We start from the raw sequence: 23,991 nt of genomic DNA on the forward strand, positions 1-23,991 counted from the left end.
TTAGTATCCAACACCCTACTTTTTTTATTTTAAGCACAACATTGAAAAATTATACATTTCAATTCATACATAAAAAAACGCTTACAAATTAATTCCTTACTAATAATCAAAATTATAAGTTACAACAATACTGATTTTTCTATCATGTGAAAATCAATAAAAATGATGTGTCAAACACGGGAACAAACACGTAAATTTCTTATATATTTAGATTAAAGCAATATTTTTTATATAAAGATTAAAACAAAACAAAACAAAAAAACAGTGCAAACAACAGGAGCAATTCACAAACTTCTTAAGTAATGACTAAATATAAAATCTAAACTTTTAAGCAAGTAGAAAAACGAAAGGATCGAAATTTTGAATTTAATCTAAATTAAAATTCTGGCGACAAAATAAGATATTCAGGATTCCTCCATATGGAAGTTTGAATTTGCATTGTACATTAAAAAAAAAAAAAAAAAACTATCAGAAAGGAGAAAGGGAGAAAGAAAGGGAAAGGGTCAATCGAAGTCGCACAACGAAGTGCCTTGTTCCTTGCCAGTCTTTAGTTTCGTTGCCAAGGAGGGAAGGCGTCATGCTTTATATGTTGTGAATGCCAGGCAGCAGAACGATAAGCCTTTGACCTAATACAAATAATGAATGCCTCCATTCAGCTCACTGACCTTGTATAGCTCGGGAATGTTAATTCTTCCCACCCTGGATAAAAAAGGGTAAAAGAGGTCAGAACTCAGTATATTTCTCTTTCAAAAAATGTGTAGCATATGATAGATGAAAAGAAAGCAGCTAACAAACTTTCGGAAGTTTTTCATGCCACAAAATTTATACATGTTGAAGTAATACGACGAAAAAGAAAATTAAACACCTAGAAAATTGAGTGACCCCTTGTACAAAAGGTGTGACTAGTCAGTCTCTCTCATTGATGGACTTTACCAAGAAGAAAATGGAAATCAGAATTGGTAGACAACTATGGGAAATTGAATATCAACAAACACGAACTCCTTGACCATGTAAAGGTGTAAAGCTCATAAAGAGAAATTGCCCCAAAGAGCATAGCCATTTCAACCATGCCCCTCACAACACAGACTCTGCACTATAGGTTACTTCACCACTATAGGTTCATGCACAAAAGAGCGTAGCCAAGCCGGAAAATTGCATAATTGGTTTAAAAGTCCAAGATAATTATAAACAGTGCTTATCGGTAAAGCTCCGAGAGGCTTGAATATCTTTTAGACAGACAACCTCAATGGAAAGATCATTAAATGAGTTTTAACCTGGACTGCATTGCCTCTGCTATCATTATGGTCTCCCCGGTGATGTTACTCTAAAACTTGAAACTACCAATCATCTGTCAAAGTTACTTGTAGTGATACACATAAATCCACACTAATTGATTCATTCATCACATGCACAGCAACCAACTTAAGTGATACATGTAAATCACTTCATATTTGCTAATACATAGATCTAGAAGTTATGATACAGTTGCCTTCTTGATTAAAACTCAAGATTGCAAAATATTGCTTCAAAACATACAAGCACTAGATCCACATACATAAACAGAATATGCATTAATGAACAAGTGCATGCCTTAAAATAATTTCCATCTTCTTACCTTATGTGGTGGAGTTCCTGGTCTTGATGTGTTGTTGCCAAATCCACATTTCCCTTTCTTTTCAGAAGATTTAAGTATTTGGAAAGAGCATGTCAAGGTGTCATCCACACTCATCATAGCACCAGCATTATCAAATTCACCACAGTAGTTTGGTGCGGAGAATATAGTCACTAGCTGACGCTTGGCAAAAAACTCGTATCCATCCTCTACAACCTATACAAAGCCCAAAATTTTAGAAGGAAAACATAAAACCAGATTCACCAATTCATTAAAATGGATTAAGACTGATGAGCCAAGCAAATGCCCAATACATCAGCATAGACAGACAAAGATAAAATACAAGTACATCAACAAAGATAGGCTGGCAACTAAATAAAGGGTCATCAATTAAACACAAATACAAATGACATGATATTTATGAGGTGTCAAAGTTGGTGATATAGAAAGGAAAGAGATAAACCCAACTGTATTAAACATAATAAATTCTTTAGACTTACAATAGTGATTAATACAGTGTGACATCAAAACCAATTTCATCATTCATCCCATCTCTTTCTTTTCCCTTTGATTCTCATACATCATAATTAATCTATTCAATGCTTGCGATTATTTTCATTTAGCAACTTGAGTAATGAGTAGCAAAATGCAAGCACATCATGCATGACCAACTGTAGTATATAAGTATAGAAGTACAAACCATGAAAGATACTACCTATAGCCACAGATGATCACAATCCAATAGGAGCAATAAAATCATAGAAATTGACCAAACTTCAGGTTTCATTACCTGGTGAGCTCGGCAAATCAGATCGAGATCATGATGTTCAAGAAACTCAGCAACCTTATCAGCCCCAAATGTAAATGACACACCTCGGTCATTTTCTCCCCACCCATCTAGATCTTTATCGGGATCAGCCCATAGAAGGTCACAGAGAAGGCCATGATCTGGCACATCAATAGGACGAGCAATACTCCGAATCTGATCCAAGTGCTTAAGATCAGGCGATAGTCCGCCATGCATGCAAAGGATCTTCTCATCTACCAGAGCAGCAACAGGTAGGCAATTAAAACAATCAGTAAATGTCTTCCAGAGGCGAATATTAAACCTCCTCTTACACTCATCATAGAAACCATATATACGATTGATGGATGCACACTCATGGTTGCCCCTGAGAAGAAAGAAATTCTCCTTGTATTTGATCTTGTATGCGAGGAGTAAGCATATTGTCTCTATGCTCTGCTTACCACGATCAACATAATCTCCGAGAAATAAATAATTTGCTTCAGGCGGGTATCCCCCATATTCGAACAGCCTTAAAAGATCTGAGTATTGGCCATGAACATCTCCTGCAAATGAATTATTAAAACAAATGCCATCCACTACTTGACATCCATCGAAACCAAGGTGGACAAAAGCAAAAAAAAGGCAACCTTAAGGTTCTAGCCCTAGGGCTTTTAACACCTCAAACCAAAAGGTGCCAACAAGTATGCACATGAAGAATCAAGGCATTAAAGTTAGAAAAAGAAGAAAACAGTAAAAACTTTAACCATTTTAAAGTGTTTTTCCATAAGTCAACTACTCGAGTATAACATTCCTACTTACATAAAACTGAAAAATTATTCATGTGTGAAGCACGAAAATAAGTTGAAAAGTGGCTCTAAGGTCTAAATTTCACAAACAAAATAAATGCAGCAGCCACTGCCGCAACCCTAAAATTTAAATTCATGACAAAGCAAGTTAGATGGATAGGCTTTTGGAGTTTTCACAATTATTGGCCATTTAAACCGAGTGCTACCAAAATGTCAACAAGGCAATCAACTTGCCCATACCAAGAAAACATCACAAGGCAAAACACACCTGACAGAAGGGGCAACTTATCTACAACCCCAAAAGGCACCGACCCTCTCTGTCGTCTACCCTCGGTCCCCCTTATCGGTCACTATCAGTGATTTATGTTGCACTGACAGATGAACAACAAACTCATTGAAAATCAGTTTTTGCAACTAGTAATGCACCTATTGGTGTAGAACTTTAGAAGGCAGCCATTAATTTTATCCAACAACACATCATAACAAGTTATTCATTTACGTAGACTCCTCAACACACGATTTCACAAAAATAAAGGTTTATAACTACACAAGTAGCTGATTATCTCAAAAGCAATAGTATCCTCGTCAATCAGACTTTCCTCTAAATAGTCCCTAGAAAACCAAACAAAGGTGTGAGTGATAAACTGACAAAACCCCAACTTCAGCACACCAACCTAAAACCCCATAGCGAATTCAAAGTACCAAAAAAGTTTAAAAGAGGCATAACCTACAACCTTCATATTCACACCAAAACCTAATCGTTCGCTAATTTCAATTCCATGTGAACAACGATCATCATTCATCACAAACCGCATGTAAAACGAAATAAACAGAAATAAAAGCCAGTTTCCAAACGCTTTCCATACAATTAAAGAATCCACACATCACAATTCACAATTACACAAAAAAAAAAAATTAATAAAACAACAAGCAAGGTTACAATGAATCAATTAATCGGAATTATCAATAAAATATACCACAAATCTTAATAGGAGCCTCGAGTTCGAGAAGATTAGGTTGGCTGAGAAAGATCTCTTTGGAGGAAACACAGAGTTGACGAATTTCCGCCTCGGTAAGCAGCACCTGCTTCGTCGTTCTACCGTTCTTCGCCGCGAGGAGCCTCCGGATAATATCGTCGAGCACGTTCTCGTCCATCTCGGGAGAATTTCAGAAACGAAGGATCGGATTCTCAGTCTCAGAGAGAGAGAGAGAGAGAGCGGTTATTTAAGATAAATCAGCAGAAGATAGAGAGAAATGAATCCAAAACGCAAAACGGGGAAAAGGGAGAGAAAACGGGGGAAAACGACGAGGGAGTGATTGCTAAAGCCGCCGTTTCCCGCTCGCAAGACACGAGTGACAAACGGAGTTGTTTATAGAGGATTCCTTTTGTAGGTTTCTTCTACTCTTTGGGTTTGGCGGAGGGAATGGCCATTAGTAAGAACCCTACCCTAGTTGCTGACAAGGACAAATTATACACCATTTTTCATTCTCTTCTTTCTTCTTTTCTTTTCTTGGTATATAATCATCACTCTCTCTCTGTATATGGATTTTTTATTTTATTTTTTTTGCAAAAAAGAATACTAATTAATAACTAACTATAAATACTTTGTCAAAAAAAAAAAACAATACGATACGATACCTTACTTTCCTTTCTTCCATCGATACATTCCCTCAATCCTATCTGAAACCATTTTGAAGGACCGGGACCCCACCCCTGGCCTTACTTTTCCACGTCATCTCATCTTCTTCTCCTAAGTTTTATAGCATTTTTTTACTGCTTCAATTAATTAGAGAGTTTTTTTTTACCCCACCACACCATGATCACCCTATGATGATAATTGATAATGAAGATCTTGCGTTCGTGGGTGTTCCTCACATGGAATTTACATGATGATTCTCACAATCTAAATTACATTAATACATGTTGATTTGAATTTTTTTATTAATTGGTTTTTCTTACTTAAATTAAATTAATTACAATTGATTCAGTTCTTAAATTTATTTTTCTTTCGAGTCATTTCAATGATGCAATTAATTGTTTTTTTATTTTTTAGATTGATATATTATAGACTTTAGTATTTGAATTTTTTACGTATAATATTTCTTTTTCATTTTGATCTTTGCTTATTTAGTATTAGCAACTGTTTTAATTTAATTATATTTTTTATATAACTTTTTATCATGTTTTAAATAAAATAATAATAACATTATAAAGTAATAATTCTAGAAAAAACTAAATATTAAATAAAATAAATAATAAATCCTGTTATTTAAAAATCCGTCCTTGACAACATTGTACTGAAAAATAATGTATTATATCACTAATAATAGATTTTAACATATAAAATACTTATAAGTATTTTAAAAAAATCAGAATTAATGAGTATAAAATTAGGCCTCTCACGTGTTCCAACTTTAGTCAATAATAAGGAGTGTGGTGATGAATATATTGTTAATATTTCTCTAGTTTATTTATAAAAATTAAAATATTTTTAATTTTAATATTATTTTATTTCAATGTATTGAAAAGTATATTACTAACCTTTCTAATTTTTTATTTGTAACAATTTATAATAAGATAATTTCATTTCAATATGTGTTTCAATCAAATTGCGAAAATATCAATTTTATTTGGTAATTTTTTTAGAAAAAGAAAAATATAATTTTTTCCTAAAATAAATATTGTCAAACATATTAAAATATTTTTCCAAAATTTGATTTAATTCGGTGACTTTTAAAAAAATCCAAATAATATTTATTATCCTAAAATGAGAATTAACAAACATATTATTAGACAAAAGGACAAAGAATTTAAGAGGACGGGTGACTTAGATTACAGAAATTTTGGTCCCAACAAACATTTTCTTAAAAAGATTTACAAAGTTGAATAAGATTTAGTTAATGCAAAAATGATGTTTTTCATATGTTCCTTGTAACGTCCTTTTTACAATAACTTATGTATGATAAAATATGTTAAAGAGAATATGAAATAATAATTTGAAAATATCCCACATATAATAAAATAAGTTAAATAAAAGAGTTTTTTTAAAATATTATTCTTAAAATATGAGCATCTAAATTAAATGAGTATTAAAATTATAAAGAAAGTAGTGTATTCAGTGTCTTATCCTTCTGACATATTAATTATAATTAAAAAAATTATGTATTTAAGTCTTCTCAAATTCAACACTTTTAATGTTCTTAAAACAACATAAATGAGTAATTATCAATATTTCACATATGAAGATATCTCATTAATTTTTACAATAAAATATAATCATTATTCCTTTCGAGAAGGTAATAACCAACACACATTAAAAAAAATATCGTCCATGAACCTTATAATATTGTTAACATTAATTAATAACACAACTTAACAATCCATCACACCTGTTTATAATTAAACATATAAGTATACATATATGATCAGTTAAATGCAACACACAGACCCATTGAAACACGATTCGGAAAACAAGTTCAAGGTATCCCTATACATTTATGTATATACATGCATAAAGGATTGGATTTTTTTAGTAGTGTATGCATATTACATTCAAATGCCAAATTTTATTTAACTACTGTCACCCAATTAAAGTACTTTTACTTATGAATATAAAAATGTTCTAATATAAACCAATGCACTGATTAATATATATATATATATATATATATATATATATATATATATATATATGCGATGTAACAACTTCAGAGGAAACGAGAAACGAACTCTACTGCGTGTAATTACAATTAAAATCCTTTTAGCTAATCTCCAGAGGAATTGAGGCCACTGCATATAAAATCAAGAAACTCAACACCATATTTTCTTCCCAGGTTATCAACTTGTGAACAAGAAAAAGCAATAAGCGCCCCACAATTTGCGATTACACCGTCAATTAAAAATCACCGCAACAGACCTTGTATAATTAAAATACTTATGTTAAAGCTATGCATAACAAATTTTAGATAAATTTATTGAAATGCTCATATCTATATCAAGAATACAAAACACATTATTTAAGAGTCAAATCATGAAAGTTTTGAAAAGGGTTGTGTTCATGAAAGTTTTGAAAAGGATTGTCGTATTCTCCGCTTAAAACAAGAAATTTGTATTATTTATTATTATTTTTCTCCTCTATTAATTGTGTTAAAAGAATTTTTCCATTTTTTCTTAATATATTATTATACTAACATATTTTCAAAATAAAAATAACATTCTAATACATTAAAATAATTTAGTCTATCTTTTCTTTTACTATGAGATATATTTAAATATTTTTATCTAAAATATTATTGGATTATTTCTGGAATATTACATTCTTAATATAATTAAACCGTGAAAAAAAAATATAAAAAAACTTGCAAAATATAAACAAAGGTAAGAGAGAGAAGAGACAAATTTTTTTATATGTTTGATTACTACCACCATGAAAGATAATTTAAATAATAATATCTAATTAACTTATCCCACCATGCATGTGAATCAAATGATATGATACTTAAGTTATTTTACATGTATCTATGATTTTCAATTTGAGTTTTAGGTATGCAATTATGTTAAATATTTAGAGAAATTGTTTATAATATTTTTTTTACCCTCACACAAGATTGTCTCCCCTAAAAAATATATGTAAGATATTATTATATCAAATTAGTTAAACATCTAATTGACTTAACTCTAAAATATTATTATTTAAATTTAAATGCTATAGCATTGTATCAAATTTGTCATATTACATTACATTGAATTTTTGAAATAAAGTTATAAAATGATATTTGTGAGATAAAAAAAGTATATAATTTAATACAAAATTTTTTAATTTAAATTTAATTTTTTATCATGTTAATTTAATTTTAATTTAATATTTTTATGAAATTAAATTTATTTTATTCTATTCTTTGATTTTTTGTTCAAAATGTTCGGTTATCTCTTACGTTCTATTTTATATTTTTAATCAAATAATTATATATATATATATATATATATATATATATATATATATATTTAGAAACACGGGTAACACATAAAATGTATAAGTGAGTGAGCGAACACATTAATATTTTTGTGAATTTTACCAATCCTAAGTAGGTTTGAGTCGGAAAAAAACTACCAAAAATTATACTTTTATTAAATTTCAAGACAACTACACTTTCAAATTTTAAACTCAAAATTAATAATTAAGGGTTTGTTTTGGTGATTTTGATTTTTTGGTTTTTCAATTTCAAATGTAATCTTTGAAACAAAACTGTTTTGGCAAAATTGATTGATTTTAAAATATTTTAAGTTAATTTTAAAAAATGTGATTTTGATTTTTAATTTTTAAAAATGACATCATATCATTACCTTTTTTTTATTTTTAATTTTAAAAAATGACATCATATCATTACCTTTTTTTTTCTGTCACTATCGTTACATCAGCATTGACCGTGTAACCACACCACCACTAACATTGTATGGTTGTCGTCACCATTGTTGCTAACATAATCATCATTGACACTAGTATTATTGTTGTTGTCAATATCATTTCATTGATTACAAACATCATTATCACGTCACCATTATCACGCACTATCATTATAATCACACTGTTGTTTTTATCTCTACCGACACTAGTGTTGTCAGTGTTATCATCACCATTAATGTTGCTATTGTCATTATCGTCATCAATACAAAAGTATATGCTTAAATTAGTTTTAACAGGAATAGAAACTTTTGAAGGGAGTTTTATTTTGAAACTAAAAATTATAATTTATTTAAAACTTATAACAAAAAACACAAAAGATGTTGTTTAAAAAAATTGGTTTTGATGTTTTTCAAAATAAAACTAAAAACTTGTTTTTTAATTTTTAAAAAAAACTTATAACTAAAAACACAAAAAATGAGTTATAGGTTAGAATAATTTTTAGTATCCAATACATGTGCTAATTTGTTTTAGTTTGCATTTTTTGGTGTACTTTTCACTTCTCATTTTTAATATCAATTAATTAAAAAATACAATTTAAATTAATCAACCATAGATAAGTTTACATGCCCACAAAAGTTCAAGTTCGTGTTTGTACATTGGGAGAAATTTTTGTTGAAAAGATAAAATTTATTTTAATGATTTTTATATCTTGAGAATTAATATCATGACTTTTGGCTATGAAGATACTTTGCTTTTAGATTTTTTTTTCTCTTCTAGTTGATTTGGATAGTTGGTTATTTTAATTAAATTTTTATGTATTTTTTTGGTTTACATTTTTAATATCAATGGATTACAAACAAAAAAAAAAATTAAACAACTAAGCTCAAATGAGTTTTTGATTTTTGTAAAGGAGTTTTTATTTGTTATGTTTGAATATTAGCCAATGGATATTTATTAAAAGACTATTCGTCATTTATATTTAACATAATTAGTAAATAATCATGTTTCTTAAAATTATTAATTTTCATAATCACATTAATCAAAAAATTATGTTAAATTAGATAAATGTCATTTTAATATTTTTTACACTAGTTATGATTATGACAGATAAAATTGATGGGTTAACTCATCATGAACCATCGAGGCAAGCATGGAATAATCTTGACCAACTCATATTTTATATATGTCTCAAGTTCACTGAGACCTAGTGGCCCACCAAGTCAAACCGTATTTGTTCATTTTACTATATTTTTTTTTGTCTAAATCTATATTATTAAATTTGAGAATCCAAAAATAGGTTTGGATGTCATGTATCAAAATAAGACAACTCCTAAAAGTTTGGATGACACATGCCATTATTTGGTTATAAAAAGTTTTCAACGCATGATAGACATCTATTAATATGAAATTTTTTTATTTTAAAATATATTATAATTAATTAATAAAAAATTATTAATATTACAAAATTGGCCTATTATTAATTAAATATAAGTAATCCAATGATTAAATATTCTATTTGAATTATTCCAAATATAAGTAATTAAGATTGTCCATCTTTTCAATTTGATTATATATTAATTATTCATTAAAATTAGTTTTCATTTTAAATTCAAAATGTATTTTTTATCCATCCCTTTATATGTTTTGCTTATTTTATTATTTATAGTGTCTAAATTTAGTTGTCCTTCATTTTCATTTTATTTTGTCTCTTTCATTTTACTAATGTTTTTTTTCTTTTCCGCTTCACAGATATGACAAAGGGTGTTTTCCTTGGGTAATAATTTATCTCTCTCTTTTCATTTGTCAAGCTTTACTTTAAAAAATATTCTATGCATCATTCTCTATTGCAATGTTAAAATTGATATGTTATGTTGTTATTATTATTGTTTTTTTCGAAGATGATGGATATAATACGATGAGTGTGCATCTACTAAATAAAACTAATGATTATGGTTATGGACACATTGATTATGATTTTGAATGACTGATGTATATATGTATAATGATATTGATTATATAATATAAAAATATTATTTCGTTTATGAATTCTAAATCTTTTAATTTGGATCATAAGTATAATGATTAGAGATGACAATATGTACTAAAATTTATTATGGATTAAAAATAGATAGTTTAATGAGTATCTACATCCAAGGGTAAAATAAATCATTTTTTTACCCTACTTCTTATTTAATGAAACATAAGTATGTAATAAGTCAAACCTACCGTATTTGTAATTTGAAATTATTTAAATAAATTTAATTATATATAAGTTAAGTTACTCTAATATAATTGTAGTATAAATATACAATTTTTTTGTATAAATACATGTTTTAAAAATATTTGTTATAATATAACAATATGCTTCCAATTTGTTTGTTTTTAATTTAATTTATTTTTTATTTTAATTTTTTAACAAATACATATGAATATACTTATAACCATACGCACACAAATGCACGAACACAAAAATAAATATATATTTTAAATAAAAGACATTACAAATACATTGAAATTATAATAATATAAAAATTTGTAATTGATAAACCTAAGACTTGTGTAGAACAGAGTTATTACACTAGTTCATAGAAATTAAAAAATATAAAATATAAAATATCGGACCAAGATAGACACAATCGAATTTGAACATATATTTATTGAGTTAAACTTAACTCAACACGCCTAATGGACCGGTTCAAATAGGTCCAATAACATTTAAGTCTACATATCTTTCAATCTAGTTTGACCCACTTGATCCAATTTATTTTGTCAACTCTAGTCATGATTTTAATTATACAAAGGGACACAAATATTGCCAACATGACTTATTGAATAGATTGAACCAAAATTTTAGTAAGTTTCCATTGAATTAATTTGTTAGACCATAGATTTACTTCATTTAAGAGTAAAATATAATTTAATCTTCATTTTTTCTCCTATTGTTTATCGTTGTAAATCTAATGCTGTCACAATAAAAATTTCACAGCTAGACAAATTATGCTTATTAATTAATATTATGCTTATTATTGTGTTTGTTCTAATTATGTTTGTTTTTCTATTGTTTTTAAGTATCTATTGTAATGCTTGTAACGATAAAAAAAGTGAGAGAGAAAATAAATATTAAATTATATTTTACTCTTAAATGAAACAAAATTTGAGATATAATGAATTAGTCCAATGAAAATTTATTGACATTTTGATCAAGTCTATTCAACAACCATGTTGATAATTATTTTTGTAACATTTTCATCTATCTATGTCACGTATGTTTTTTCCATTAACAGTCGTAAAAAGTTAACGAATAAATGAATTTGTCGCATTTTTTATTTTTAACGATTAAAATTTGAATTTTCATTTTTTGAGTATGAAATTATCAATGCTATAAACATTTAGGGATAAAATTAATTATTTATCCTAAATTATACGGTAATCTATTAGAAGAAAAAAGGACTGCAACTGTAATAATAATATGTTAATCTGAGTGATAAACATGCATTAATTGATTTAAGAACAAAATGGATAATGACACGTCAATTAAGTAAAGAAAAAAAGTCCTCCATTCATACAAGATAAAAGGGTGTTATATAAAAATAATGTGGGATTGCCCTTACCCGAATATTCCCTACTGACAAAATGCTTGAGACCATTTCCCGAAAACTATATATAGCAATCTTTGAATCCCAAAATTTGCCCTAGAACTTCTTGAACAGCCGCAACATGCTCCTTCGCACCAAACAGTCACTGTCTCTCTCTTCACTCTACACTCGCCACCGCCACCAGATTCGCGAAGGGGTTTAGGGTTCCGTCCATGGACCCCGTTGAATTGCCGTTACCAGTTGACGTGGCAGCTGCCCCCAAATTGATGGGATCGGAGGGTTTCTCGCTAATTCAAAATGGTTTCTTGCTCATTATCCTTTCCCCAATTTTCTATTTCTATTTCTTTTCTTTATGTTACTTTTTTGTTATTGCTTTGTCTATGTATGGGTATGTGTCGTTGGCTTTGGGATTTGGTAATTTGATCTGTGATATTCTGTTGTTTGTTTGCTAGTGGTCTTGATCGTTACGAAATAATGCAAATCTGGAAGCTGGGAAAATGTAATTTAGATAATTTTTATAATTTTTACATCATTATAACTGAAAATGAACCCAGTGACAACTGCTCTGACTATGGCTGCAGTCTTGTAATTCCTACACTTGTCAGTAATATTGATTAGAAAGGTAACGGAAGGTTGAATGTGAAAACATGTTGATATTATTTTGTCCATTGATGGGAGAGGAAGTTGTTTGAGTGTAAATTTGATGCAGGCCACATGTGTGTGTTAGTTAAGTGTTGGGAGTTTGAGGAGCTCTGCTTAGTGGTGGAGATGCTCACTCTGTTTGCTCAATGCTTGGTTTTGAGTCATCCCCCATACGGCCATACTCATGACCAGATTAAACCAGTGTGCTCCTTTTGCACTTTGCAGTTGTTCGACTTTAAATAGCTGTTACTCTGACTGTTTCAAGTAATTATCTATTGCTAATAGATATTCATTTTGTGGATGAATTGCCCATTATTGGGTTTGGGTTTGGGTTTAGTCTATTAACTTCAGTCTTAACTTTGTGATATACTCATCATCTTTATGGTTTTTTATTCATTATTACATGATTTTACCGACTCACTGTTATTGTGCCAGATGTTGCAAGTATAAAAACGGCAGCTGAGTTTCCTTCCTGCAATAAATTTGTAGAAACTCAACTCTCTAAGAATTCTAGTCTGCTGCCCCATCTCAAGGGTGAAGAGGCGTCCAAAAATATGCCTAGTGGTAATGGCAGAAATTGTCCTGTAATTAATTCTAGATTAGAAGGTGTACCATTTCAACGAAAATCAGCAAAATCAAACAGGAGTAATAGTTCTTGTTCAAAGAGGCCACGGATGTCACAACCAGAAGATTCTTTAAGCCCTAATGGAATTGAGGAGTCAAAGGATATTTCTGATAAACTTGGATCACATAATTTAAACTGTACTTCTCCAGGTATTTTCACACCACACAGGCCATCGACGGCTTTCTATCTATATGCTCTTTTGACTTTTTTGTTCCTTGATTTCTTTTGGTGTAGAGAAAAATCAATTACCCAAGCAAAAGAGCAATTCTAGCAAGCGTGGTGATAAGAGGAATTTTAAAGTGCCTTCTGCCAAGGCTAAATTTGAGTCATCCTCTATGAAGATGGGTGCATCAATCTTCAGTTCTACGTCTGGGGGGAACAACTTTTTTGGTATGTAATGTAATTATTAGGCCTATTGTTTTCTTTCTTCATAAATCTCCTGTAGTAGTTTCTCTCTCTTCATGAACTGCCCCCCCCCCCCCCCCCCCACACACACACACATTTATTTTCTGTGCATCTTGGACATTGTGATTGAAGATAGCTAGGAGCTCATTTAACCTGCTTGATATCTGATTTGTGTGTTTGTAGCATTAATTACTTAAGTTATCTAACAATTCAGGTCATTCCATTCAATATGTGTGAGAAAACTCTCTGAAGTTGTCTACTGATATGGATATACACTGTGTATTTTTTTATTCAAAAACCAAGTTCATGACAAACTGAGACTTCCTTTGTTTTTTCTTTACTACCGTGGTGGTAATGATATTGAAGCCAGAAACAGGTCTATTTTGAGTATGTGCTTATCCAGCTTAAAAGTCAATCAGGCATGTTTGTATTGCTGATCGCTCATAACAGATATACTTGAACAGCAGTCTTCTTACAATAATGCCTTGATTTCTCAAAAATTGTACCTTATTGCATTATTATTCTTGAATCATGAACTCAATATCATTTTGGCTATACTTGTGCCACTATGGAGGCAGTTTATTAATGTTCAATTCTTTGAACTTGTAGAAGTTTAGAGTATCATTTGTTATTTCTTAATTATAATTTTCAATATTTTTGAGCCAGCTCTTCTATGCAAGGATATCAAAATTTTGGCTTCCTAGCATATGATTTTGTATCAGTTAGCTATATGTCTGATAGTTAGTACCTAACCCACATGCGGCCACATCAGCAAATGATATATGTTCTGACACCGTTAATCTACAATTCCAAGCAACAAATATAAGCTGTTTAATTAATACTTAAGATTTTAATAAAGCTCAGCTTTGCCAGAATAATATGTTTGGGTTCTTTTATGCTTTAAGACTGTGATTACTATGTGAAACTTAAATTAATTTCAATCAGTTTTTTTGGAAAATGTTGCCAGGGCTATATGGTCTGAAACATGATTTTCATGATGTCACAAAGCTTATTGATGAACCACCGTTAGATGAGCTCCTTAGGGGCACTTTTGAGTGCCCCATTTTAAGCAAAGATAAAGGGAAGAAAACATCAAGTGTGAGTGATAGTTTTTTAAATTCAGTAAGAAAGGCATGCTCTATCCTTCAGTGCCCAAAACCCGTTCAGTCCCAAAATATGACTGAGATGGATTACTCCTCCAACATGAAAATGTCAACTTGCCAATTGAGCTCAGTTTGTGCAGTAGAAAGTGTTGGTAATGGGGATAAAGAGCAGTCTTGTACATTAGATATGTCTTCATGTCAGAAGGTTAGTATTAAATGTTTCAAGTATGCATTCATTTTGGCTTTAATAAAATAAAATTTGAATTTAATGGATTGCTTCATATATGTTACATAAAGGCTGCCCCATCATATTTAACTTCTCCAGTCAGTTAAACTTTTTGCTTTTGCTTGGTCATGTATGCCTATTCTAATTTACCTCCACTGATAATAAAACTGTATATAATGTTAATGTCATTTTGTACTTACTGGTGCTTGACATCCAGGATCATTGTAGTGAAGTAGAAAGTACAACTAGTCCGCTTGACTTCCCATTACATCAACCTAAGGATGTTTTGGAACGAATTGCACTCCATCCATTCCAGGATTTGGAGTCTTTGCTGCTTGATGTGTCCAAGCCTGCTGTTACCACAAAGAATGGTATTGATCAACGGTCAGGCAAGCAAGTGTCTCGTCGGCCAAGCCTGCCAACCTTTCCATGGTCACATGCTTTTGGTGGCCATTCTAGAACTAATTCTGACACAGGTAAGTTATCAACAAGTAGAAGCATGTGCCAAGGTAAATGGTCAAGGACATGTGTCATTGCTAGCTCTACAGATGCTGATCGCAGTTCCTTCACAAACCTTGATTCATTCAGTTATGATCAGAGCCTTGTTCCTTCATCTGGTAGTTCAGACAAAAAGAATTTCTCATCTTTATTTGCTAACCTTCCTTTCCATCTGTTGGATTCTTCATCTTCTGTATCATGTTCAGAAGATTCTTGGGCTAAAGCAGGCAAGTTTTTCTTAGGCTACCTGAATTTTTTACTGTTTATCTCTACTTTCTTTTTCTCATCTGATTCTTCTCTTCTCCCTCCCTCTCTCTGGGAATCATCTGACTGATCTCTGTCCTGAAAATACAGAATTTGGAGGCCCAGCTGATACTAAAGAGAACGGTATGTTGTTATTGAGAACAACACATTTTTTTGCATGTGTACACTTGTTTGACTATTTTGAAAATCTGGTCCTTTTAATCTACTGAAGTCTCTAGTAGAGCAAGACCTCCTGCTTAACATTTTTGTTTGTGACAGATGAGCGTTGTCCAAGAGTATTAACTGCTGCACAAACTCTCTGTGAAATTGCAACTCATTCACAGAGGCAGAACTCAGATGGAATTTTAAGATGGCAAAGGAAAACTTCACAAAAGACCATGAAAGCTTGCCACTATAAATCAAATGAGAAACTTGAGGAGACATCTTCTAGACCAATTTCAATGATCGGATCTGACATGGTGGCCAGAAGTGTGGAGCAGATAATGCCCTCAAAGAAGCCAAGACTTTCCATAGTCGAGAATAAGAACAGTGGTTACTCCAATATTGCCAAGAAAGGACACATTGTGTGGCCTATTTCAAAATCAAGTAGATCGTTTCCCAGTAAACAAGTTAGAGACTCGTTTGTGGAAAACAAACGCACAAATGCCAGCATCTTGAAGCAACATTGTATGATGCCCCCACCTGCAAGGGGTTTAGATAAGACTCGTGATGGTCAGCAGCAGGTTGGAAAATTAGTAGTGATGGATTGGAAAAGGGGAAGAGACAACACAGATTGACCAAACAATTATTGACAGTAGACGCATCAGCAGCTGGCAGCTGTTGTGTGATTAGCAAATGATAGGTTAGTAAAAGGCTTCTTTGTACATATTGTTATGTTGTGGCTGCAAGCCTGCGATGAATTTGTTGCTAGTGTTTATGTTGGAGAGGCAAACATGATTCAAATGTTGTAACATTAAAACAGGTGTATAAAACAGCAGAATTCTTTGCTTACCGCAGAGTACCAAGCATTAGTGAGATTAAGTTCCCTCATTCTTTCTGTGTGTATCTTTTATGAATTGCATGCAACTGCCATTCTATAGCATGCTTCTTATACTAGTTTTTTTTTCTTTTTTTTTTTTTCTGGATTGATTGTTAAATTTACTAATGCTACATTTTCGGTTTCGTATCCATATCCTTCGGGCTCTCCAGCAGCACTTCTTTCGTCCAAAATCTCATCCATCTATTAAATTCTCCTTTCTCTCCAATTTTGTATAATAATAAATTTAAGGGTTTAGATGTTGGCTGCAAGATGGCTGCTGGAGGGAATGAAGCCGAGAGAATCCAAATTTGTTCGCAGCTATGTGCAGCTGTAACTTTTATATTTGCGCATAGGCTTGTTTTAGAAATATGGTTAAAAAATGATACCTCATGCATTATGTGCTCCTGGGTAATGCTTGTAGTCTTTATACGTTATTTATTGAATTAACAAAAGTTTTAGTTCTTTTTGACTTTTGAGGCCATTTATAGCGAGGATGCAGTCTGATGATTTGAACTGTTTGCATACTCAGCCTCTTGGGAAATGGATTCCATTCCTAACCGCATGTTCGTTTGATGCACATCATACTGAAGCAAATAATTATTGTTTTGGCTTCAACTTTGATGTGAATTAAGAGGAAAACTTGGATCTTTGACGCAGATCCAAACATGCGCTGATCTGTGTAGCTTCTTGCTTGACATGAAATCAAACACACACTGTAGTTGACTGTTTCAATTGTTTTCTTTTTCTTTTTATATAGATCTCTCCAGCTGATTTACAGTGTCATTGTGATATAGAAACTAGAAATGTGTTACTACTCTATATGAAGAGTATTATGAAAACATTTGATCCAGTAGTAAAACTAGTGCCATAGCAAAGCTAGTATCAAACCCAGGGTGAACAACTAACTGAAAAATCTCTATCCCGAAAGAGACGTCTTTGGTATTGGCCTCCTTTCTCTTGATTTCAGCTACGGCTTTCTTGTACTCATCCAACACTTTACATGTCCTATGTGCATAGGAACCTTCTATTGTAAACGCCGCATGTCTTTTATCTGAATCCGAGGTCACGCGGTACACGTAGGCCTGAACCTTGGGTTTGCCGTCTAAAATATTCACACGCTTCCGTACACAACAAACTGGACTATCTCTTGATTTAACCTTCTGCTTCCCCATTTCCCCTTCATACACAAACCAGCTATCTACTAATCCTAGCTTCTGCAATCAAATAAAATCAACATGTCATCAACAACCAACACCATTTTATAAAACCATAGATAGCACTTTATATCTCAACAGACAAAATATCATTTCTTTGATCCTTAGCTGTGGGTTTAGATGACTTGTGAAAACAACTTATAAATTATATAAAAACAGTTTAATCATATTTTCTTTTTTATTATAAAAGCAACTTATACACAAGTGTTTATATGATTAGTACTTGTTCAATAATTAATTAAGTTGTTCAGCTTTTTTCACATTACAGACCAAAAACTACATCTTTTAAATGCTTGCTTCACATTATAAGTATAATTGAGGAATTACTTGTGGAAATATAAGGTTGACTTATAGTGGTGGAAGAAAGGAATGATGGAGAGGTAGTGGATTTGAATGTCCAACTAACAGTCTAACAACTTGTTTGGCTAAATGCGGTAATTCTTAACATAGGAAAAGTGATAAACTTATACATACCCTGGAGCGGCGCAAGGTGAGAACAGAGTTTCCTGAAGCGTCCATAAGAATGACTTCGTTGGGGTGCACGATGTAATTGTCCACCCGATACACAAGGTTTCCATATGGATCTATCACCGTGAATCCTTTACAACTAATCACAAGGGATTTTCTCCAAACCGTTAATGTTAAGGACGTACACAAATTTCCCTCCGTTAAAGGGTACTTGATTTTCTCCCCCCCATCATGCTCACCCTCTTGTTCCTCGTGCACTGCTCTTGACAGAAATTTGAACCTAGAAAACACCCTCATGCTCTAACTCTTTTCTGCTTCCTTCAGTCTCTGGTTAACACTGTCTTTGTAGTTAGCAAGACTATTTCTTTCGGCGGAATCTATCTAAATTCTAAGGGGTTTATATTATATTTATAACAACAACCAACAGGGTCTACTCTAGAGTTAACGTGTTCACACGACATGGAATATGGACACGTTTTCCAACGAATAAAATAGGGATAGGTGATGGAGTTGGTCTAGAATTCTGCTTCTTTCTAGCACAAAGCCAAGGGCGACAATACGGGTCGATTAGCAGTTAAGCACACAGGAACCTTTTTGGAGGCTAGTGTGGGACGAGAATGTCTTTAAAAGTTACACGCTCTTGGACCAGATGCATTCATTTCTACACTTTGACTTCTTTCTTTTTACTTTTCTAAAGAAAAGAAAGTAACTTACCAACATTTCATTCGTCCCGTGAATGTTAATTGGATTGGATATCTTGAGATCTCCGGTTTGATAAATTTAAAAAATGTAGTTGGAAATTTTATTTTTACTAAAAATTATTAGTTAATTTTTCCCATTGACATTAGTCATTCGCAAAATTGTGAAATATATCGTACTTATAATTTGATAACAAAAACAAAAAAGAAAAGACTGCTTGGTAATCAGCTCACTTGCATTCACATTTGATGACACGAAGGATTACTTTATTCTGTCGGAGTTCAAATACCTATTCACTTTGGAGGCTATCTTTACAGATTTGTGTGGTTATAAAATAAGAAAAATAGTGTCTAGATTCTTAAGTGAATAAGGAAAGTGAAAAAAATAAGAAGATAAATTCGAATTTTGAATTTTTCAAAAATAAATGTAGGTGAGTTTGACTGATATCTTCCCATATAATGTAGGATCCAGTATAACCGTCCAAAATAATTTGATCTTATCATTCATGTATAGGATGCGAGGTGATATGTGGAAAGATGTGTAGGTAAGTGTGTAGCGAATTTATGATCAATTCAGTCACGGGAGATCAATTATAAAAGTTATGGTATATGAACATTTTAGTCCACTCAAAAAAATACACGCAACATCATATGATGTTGTTCTTTACAGGCATTGTGAACTTGGCACCGAAATGATTATAGTCTGTCGACTCATGCAAGAATTATTAATATATAATATAAATAGTTACACATTTTTTTTTACGGACGTAAGGAGATATTTCGGAAGTTTCAAGGAAAAAACTGTTGATTCCTGGAAAAAAGGAAAAAAACATTGTTGATGTTGAAATCATCAGTAACGGGTGTTGGAGAATTGTGACGCGTGGCCGGCAAGGTTACATCGCATATTCACATATTTCATATCTTGTTTTCAAAGGTTGGAGTGCTTGAAAATTGTTGATGCATGTTTCTTTGCTACGTATGCTCTTGCGAAAGAGACGGAAAAGGGAACCCAAGAAGTGATTGAAATTATAGAGGGAGGACTCATCAGTCATCACTACTGAGAGCCATAGAGTGATCAAAGAAAATTTCTAATATTCCAAAAACTTTTTGACTAATTTTTTTATATAGCAATTGACTAAATTTATTCCGTTAATTATTGTAAGTAAACAAACAAAGCAAATGACATGTGTAATGGCCTTTGCGAATTCCACGTGATATACTCTTCAGATAATTAAGGTAGTGGAGACATTGTTGCTGTAAATATTTAAGGACAGCAATAACGATCAAATAAAGTACAATAGTAAAAAATGGAAATTAGGAAATGCGCTATTAAAAATACAGAAACCGAAATGTTGGTTTAAAGTTAATGAATATTGTTTTGATAAAATTAAACTCAAAATTAATTTTGAATTATTGAACATAATTGAAATATAGGTCAAAGTTGATCTTAATTATAAATTTTGCAATAACATGTACCTCCTCTATCCCCAAATAAGTATTGTTTTGAATTATTTTATATAAACTAAAAGATTTAATAAATATATGAAAGTAGTAATTTTATAAAATTAATCTTATTATTAATATTATATTGATAAATTAAAATGATACTTATTATGGATATTAATGAAAAGAATTAATATTTTATTAAAAAATTAAATACGATGCTTATAATCAAAATATATTGGAATGCATTGGAAGTCATGACAAAAGTATTAATAATATTTTTTTTTAATTTTTTATACCTTAACTAATGTTTTAAAGATATTGGTTAGTATGTCTTTCTTCAGAAATTACACTTACTAATAAAGTCCTTGGTTGAGAAATTATACTGTAACTTTTCTATTATTTTATGTATGAAACATAAAAAAATTAAATTAGAAAGAGTTTTTTAATCTATGTGCATAGATACATGACAAGAAAAAAATATTTATTACATAAAAATAAAAAAATCATTTAATGTTTTTATCATGATGTATTTAATAAATATAATTAATACTTTTACATTTTATGTTCATGAACCCGTTCAGTAAAAAAAAACCCACATTAAATTTTAAAAATAAAAAAAAGAATATAATCAAAACATATATATAGATGCACTAAATAAAGATGGACATGAATAATACTAAACTGGGTCAATTTATCCCTTGAAAATGAATGAAAGATGTACATGTGCCCAATACATGCATGAGTTCTAATGGGCGAGTATCTCTATTCAAATAAGTGAAATAACTACTTTGTCCCCTCTCTTCCGAATTCTCCGTCTCACCCCCAAACCGTCACATTAATTCTTGTCTTCCTCTCCAAACAAATCCTGCAATGCAAGGAACGAGCTCCTCCAAACCATGTGCTGACGGCACGGGGTTTTGTTTACAGAAGCTGGAATCAAGAACTTTGGGGTTTATGTGATTCATCTGTTTCACATTTATAAAGAAATTTGCTATTGTCCAATCTTAGACATAAAGATTGTTATGTCTTGTTTTTGAGATTAATTGTCATGCACAACTTTATACTAGTATCCAATTACAAATTATGATTGATATAATTTTAAGATAATTATGATAAAATTCAACAAATTACAGTGAATATCATTTTCTTTCCTTGTTTTTTTTTCTTATTCCTTTTATTTTTCTTGCTTGTTTGTTTATTGTTTCTTGAAAGTGACTCCATCAAAATTTCGGATTAATAGGTAGAGATAAAGATAAATCCTTCTAATTACCCCTGGTTGGTAATTTTTTACAAATTAGGATAAAGATCTTATTATAATACTTTACAGCTATTATAACAACATTTACATAATTAATTGCATTGTTTTATTATCATTACTTTTCAAACGAGGAGAGGTAAATTAATCAGGCCTTTTGGGGAATAAAGGGCTCACCTTGTTTTTTCACTCCAAGCAAAAAAAAGTAAACTCATGAATCAAAGAAAATGAATTTTTGAAATGGCACTGAATAATTTGGCAATGTAACTATTCTACACCATAAAAACAATAATGTAACTAACAGTATCTCACAAACGAAACAAATAAAAGAAAAGGTTACATCTTAATCTTATTATGTTCTTAAATTCTTGGAAAACTAAGGAAGCCATCCCCGTCCTCAATCCTCATCGACAAAATTATCCCATTTGTCCCATTATAATATAGCTAGCTAGAATGAGAATTTAGAAAATGAGAACAAAGTGCAAGTACTTTTGGATTTGACCTCAACCTGTGCACTTGCTAAACCATAACTTCCTTCTCCATTTCCTCTCTTTTGCCATTCTTTTTGTTTTTTTTTTAAACCGCCCTTCTTTTGTTAATATATCTATATATGCTATCAAAATTCCCCGACGGATAGGTCAAAATATGGTTTAAGGTTAAGATGGCTAATAATACTTAACTTTTTTTTTTATTGGTGTATTGATTCTTAAATTTGTTTATGTGATCTGTCTCTAATATTGACTTATAAGAATATTGTATTAGAATTCTCTTTCACCCACCCCCAAGAAATTCACTCTACTCAATCTGTTAGTTAGGGGCAGATCAGCGGAGATGTGAGCGTGTGTCTATCCATTTTTACAATCTATTCCTGGAATTCTGGAGTGATTGGCCACGTAATTAAGGCTCATAAAGTAAACAATGTTGATGATAATACTCCAATATTAAGGAACAATATCAACGAGCCGTCCACCCTGTTTTTCGGGTAGATATTAAGGATGAGAGAAAAAAAAAAAAAGAAGAAGAAAGAATATGATTGAGTTAATCACAATTTTTTTTGCATAAAAAAATATCATGATTTAATTCATTTTTCAATCATTTATTTTGTAGTGTTAAATAAAATTCAGTTCACTAAAGATATAAAAGAGATAAGTATAATAGTATAGCTCTCAAATGACATGACACGTCCCACCTATTTTTATATAGTAAAATATAGAGCAGAGAGATTCCTCTGCTGCCTAATAAGTAATATTGTAATAACATCTACAAACTTGAAGATTTGTTCTTTTGCTCCTTAACTAAAAGTATTATTGGTTGATGCCAGATTGCAAAAGTTGGTGGCATAACACAAGGATCTCTCCTATCAATACCTATTCAATACAATCAAAGGCCATAATTAATCACATTTTATCCTATATTTCGACGAGATATATCACTTGGTACAAATTGGAAAGTGGGATTTACGTGAGTTCCACTAAGAACAAGTTAAGCAAGTGGTTGCAAATAACTTACTAAAACCTGCAACTTGTTTGTGGCGGAAATTCTCCACTTATTTATTTTCCCTTGGTAAATAAAAGCCAGAGACTATGGGTGGCCAGGCAAGCTAGGTTTAATGGTTAATTACCAAATCCTACATATATAGGTTCTTTAGAACAAAGCGAATACACAAGGCAAAACCAAATTAGTCATTGATCATTGTTCAATCTTAATTGTCACCTTCCTCTTGTCCATTTCCTTGGTGATTTATTCTCACAGAGTCACAGCATCTTAGAAACAGCTCAGAAATCCAGCAATCAAAACCATTGGCATTTCAAACCAGGCGTTAAAATCCGAAATCAAAATACTAGTCAAACATAATTAATTATCTTAAAATCACTTTTTAATAAACTTATTCAAATGCAATATTAATTTTAGTTATAATTATTA

At 31.2% G+C, this 23,991-nt stretch overlaps 3 protein-coding genes across 3 annotated transcripts; 1 reads left to right on the forward strand and 2 right to left on the reverse strand.

Annotated features, from left to right (window-relative positions):
- Positions 1 to 340: 340 nt before the first annotated feature.
- On the reverse strand, positions 341 to 4,713 carry LOC100790490 (serine/threonine-protein phosphatase PP1). Its single transcript, XM_003532928.5, has 4 exons — positions 4,183 to 4,713; positions 2,403 to 2,962; positions 1,616 to 1,828; positions 341 to 699 (listed from the first exon to the last, which is right to left on the reverse strand). The coding sequence occupies exons 1-4, from the start codon at positions 4,358 to 4,360 to the stop codon at positions 685 to 687; spliced, it is 966 nt and encodes a 321-aa protein (XP_003532976.1). The 5' UTR covers positions 4,361 to 4,713; the 3' UTR covers positions 341 to 684.
- Positions 4,714 to 12,218: 7,505 nt separating this feature from the next.
- Positions 12,219 to 16,998, forward strand: LOC100819206 (uncharacterized). The gene is made up of 7 exons (XM_003532376.5): positions 12,219 to 12,506; positions 13,284 to 13,622; positions 13,708 to 13,863; positions 14,846 to 15,186; positions 15,425 to 15,932; positions 16,060 to 16,092; positions 16,228 to 16,998. The coding sequence occupies exons 1-7, from the start codon at positions 12,419 to 12,421 to the stop codon at positions 16,743 to 16,745; spliced, it is 1,983 nt and encodes a 660-aa protein (XP_003532424.1). The 5' UTR covers positions 12,219 to 12,418; the 3' UTR covers positions 16,746 to 16,998.
- Positions 16,999 to 17,710: 712 nt separating this feature from the next.
- On the reverse strand, positions 17,711 to 19,076 carry LOC100796827 (LURP-one-related domain-containing protein). Its single transcript, NM_001317587.2, has 2 exons — positions 18,676 to 19,076; positions 17,711 to 18,201 (listed from the first exon to the last, which is right to left on the reverse strand). Exons 1-2 carry the CDS (start codon positions 18,964 to 18,966, stop codon positions 17,818 to 17,820), a joined length of 675 nt encoding a protein of 224 aa, NP_001304516.2. The 5' UTR covers positions 18,967 to 19,076; the 3' UTR covers positions 17,711 to 17,817.
- Between the last annotated feature and the right edge of the window lie 4,915 nt (positions 19,077 to 23,991).

The sequence above is a fragment of the Glycine max genome, chromosome 8 (genome assembly GCF_000004515.6).
Source record: "Glycine max cultivar Williams 82 chromosome 8, Glycine_max_v4.0, whole genome shotgun sequence".
In the NCBI taxonomy this organism is placed as follows: Eukaryota; Viridiplantae; Streptophyta; class Magnoliopsida; order Fabales; family Fabaceae; genus Glycine; species Glycine max.

Coding starts and splice junctions, on each gene's coding strand:
- LOC100790490 (XM_003532928.5), bottom strand. CDS start 4,360: ATGGACGAGAACGTGCTCGACGATATTATCCGGAGGCTCCTCGCGGCG. Junction 2,963..4,182: donor GGCTCCTATTAAGATTTGTG/GTATATTTTATT, acceptor ATTCATTTGCAG/GAGATGTTCATGGCCAATAC. Junction 1,829..2,402: donor TGATTTGCCGAGCTCACCAG/GTAATGAAACCT, acceptor GGCTTTGTATAG/GTTGTAGAGGATGGATACGA.
- LOC100819206 (XM_003532376.5), top strand. CDS start 12,419: ATGGACCCCGTTGAATTGCCGTTACCAGTTGACGTGGCAGCTGCCCCC. Junction 12,507..13,283: donor TTTCTCGCTAATTCAAAATG/GTTTCTTGCTCA, acceptor TTATTGTGCCAG/ATGTTGCAAGTATAAAAACG. Junction 13,623..13,707: donor TTTAAACTGTACTTCTCCAG/GTATTTTCACAC, acceptor CTTTTGGTGTAG/AGAAAAATCAATTACCCAAG.
- LOC100796827 (NM_001317587.2), bottom strand. CDS start 18,966: ATGAGGGTGTTTTCTAGGTTCAAATTTCTGTCAAGAGCAGTGCACGAG. Junction 18,202..18,675: donor TCACCTTGCGCCGCTCCAGG/GTATGTATAAGT, acceptor ATTTGATTGCAG/AAGCTAGGATTAGTAGATAG.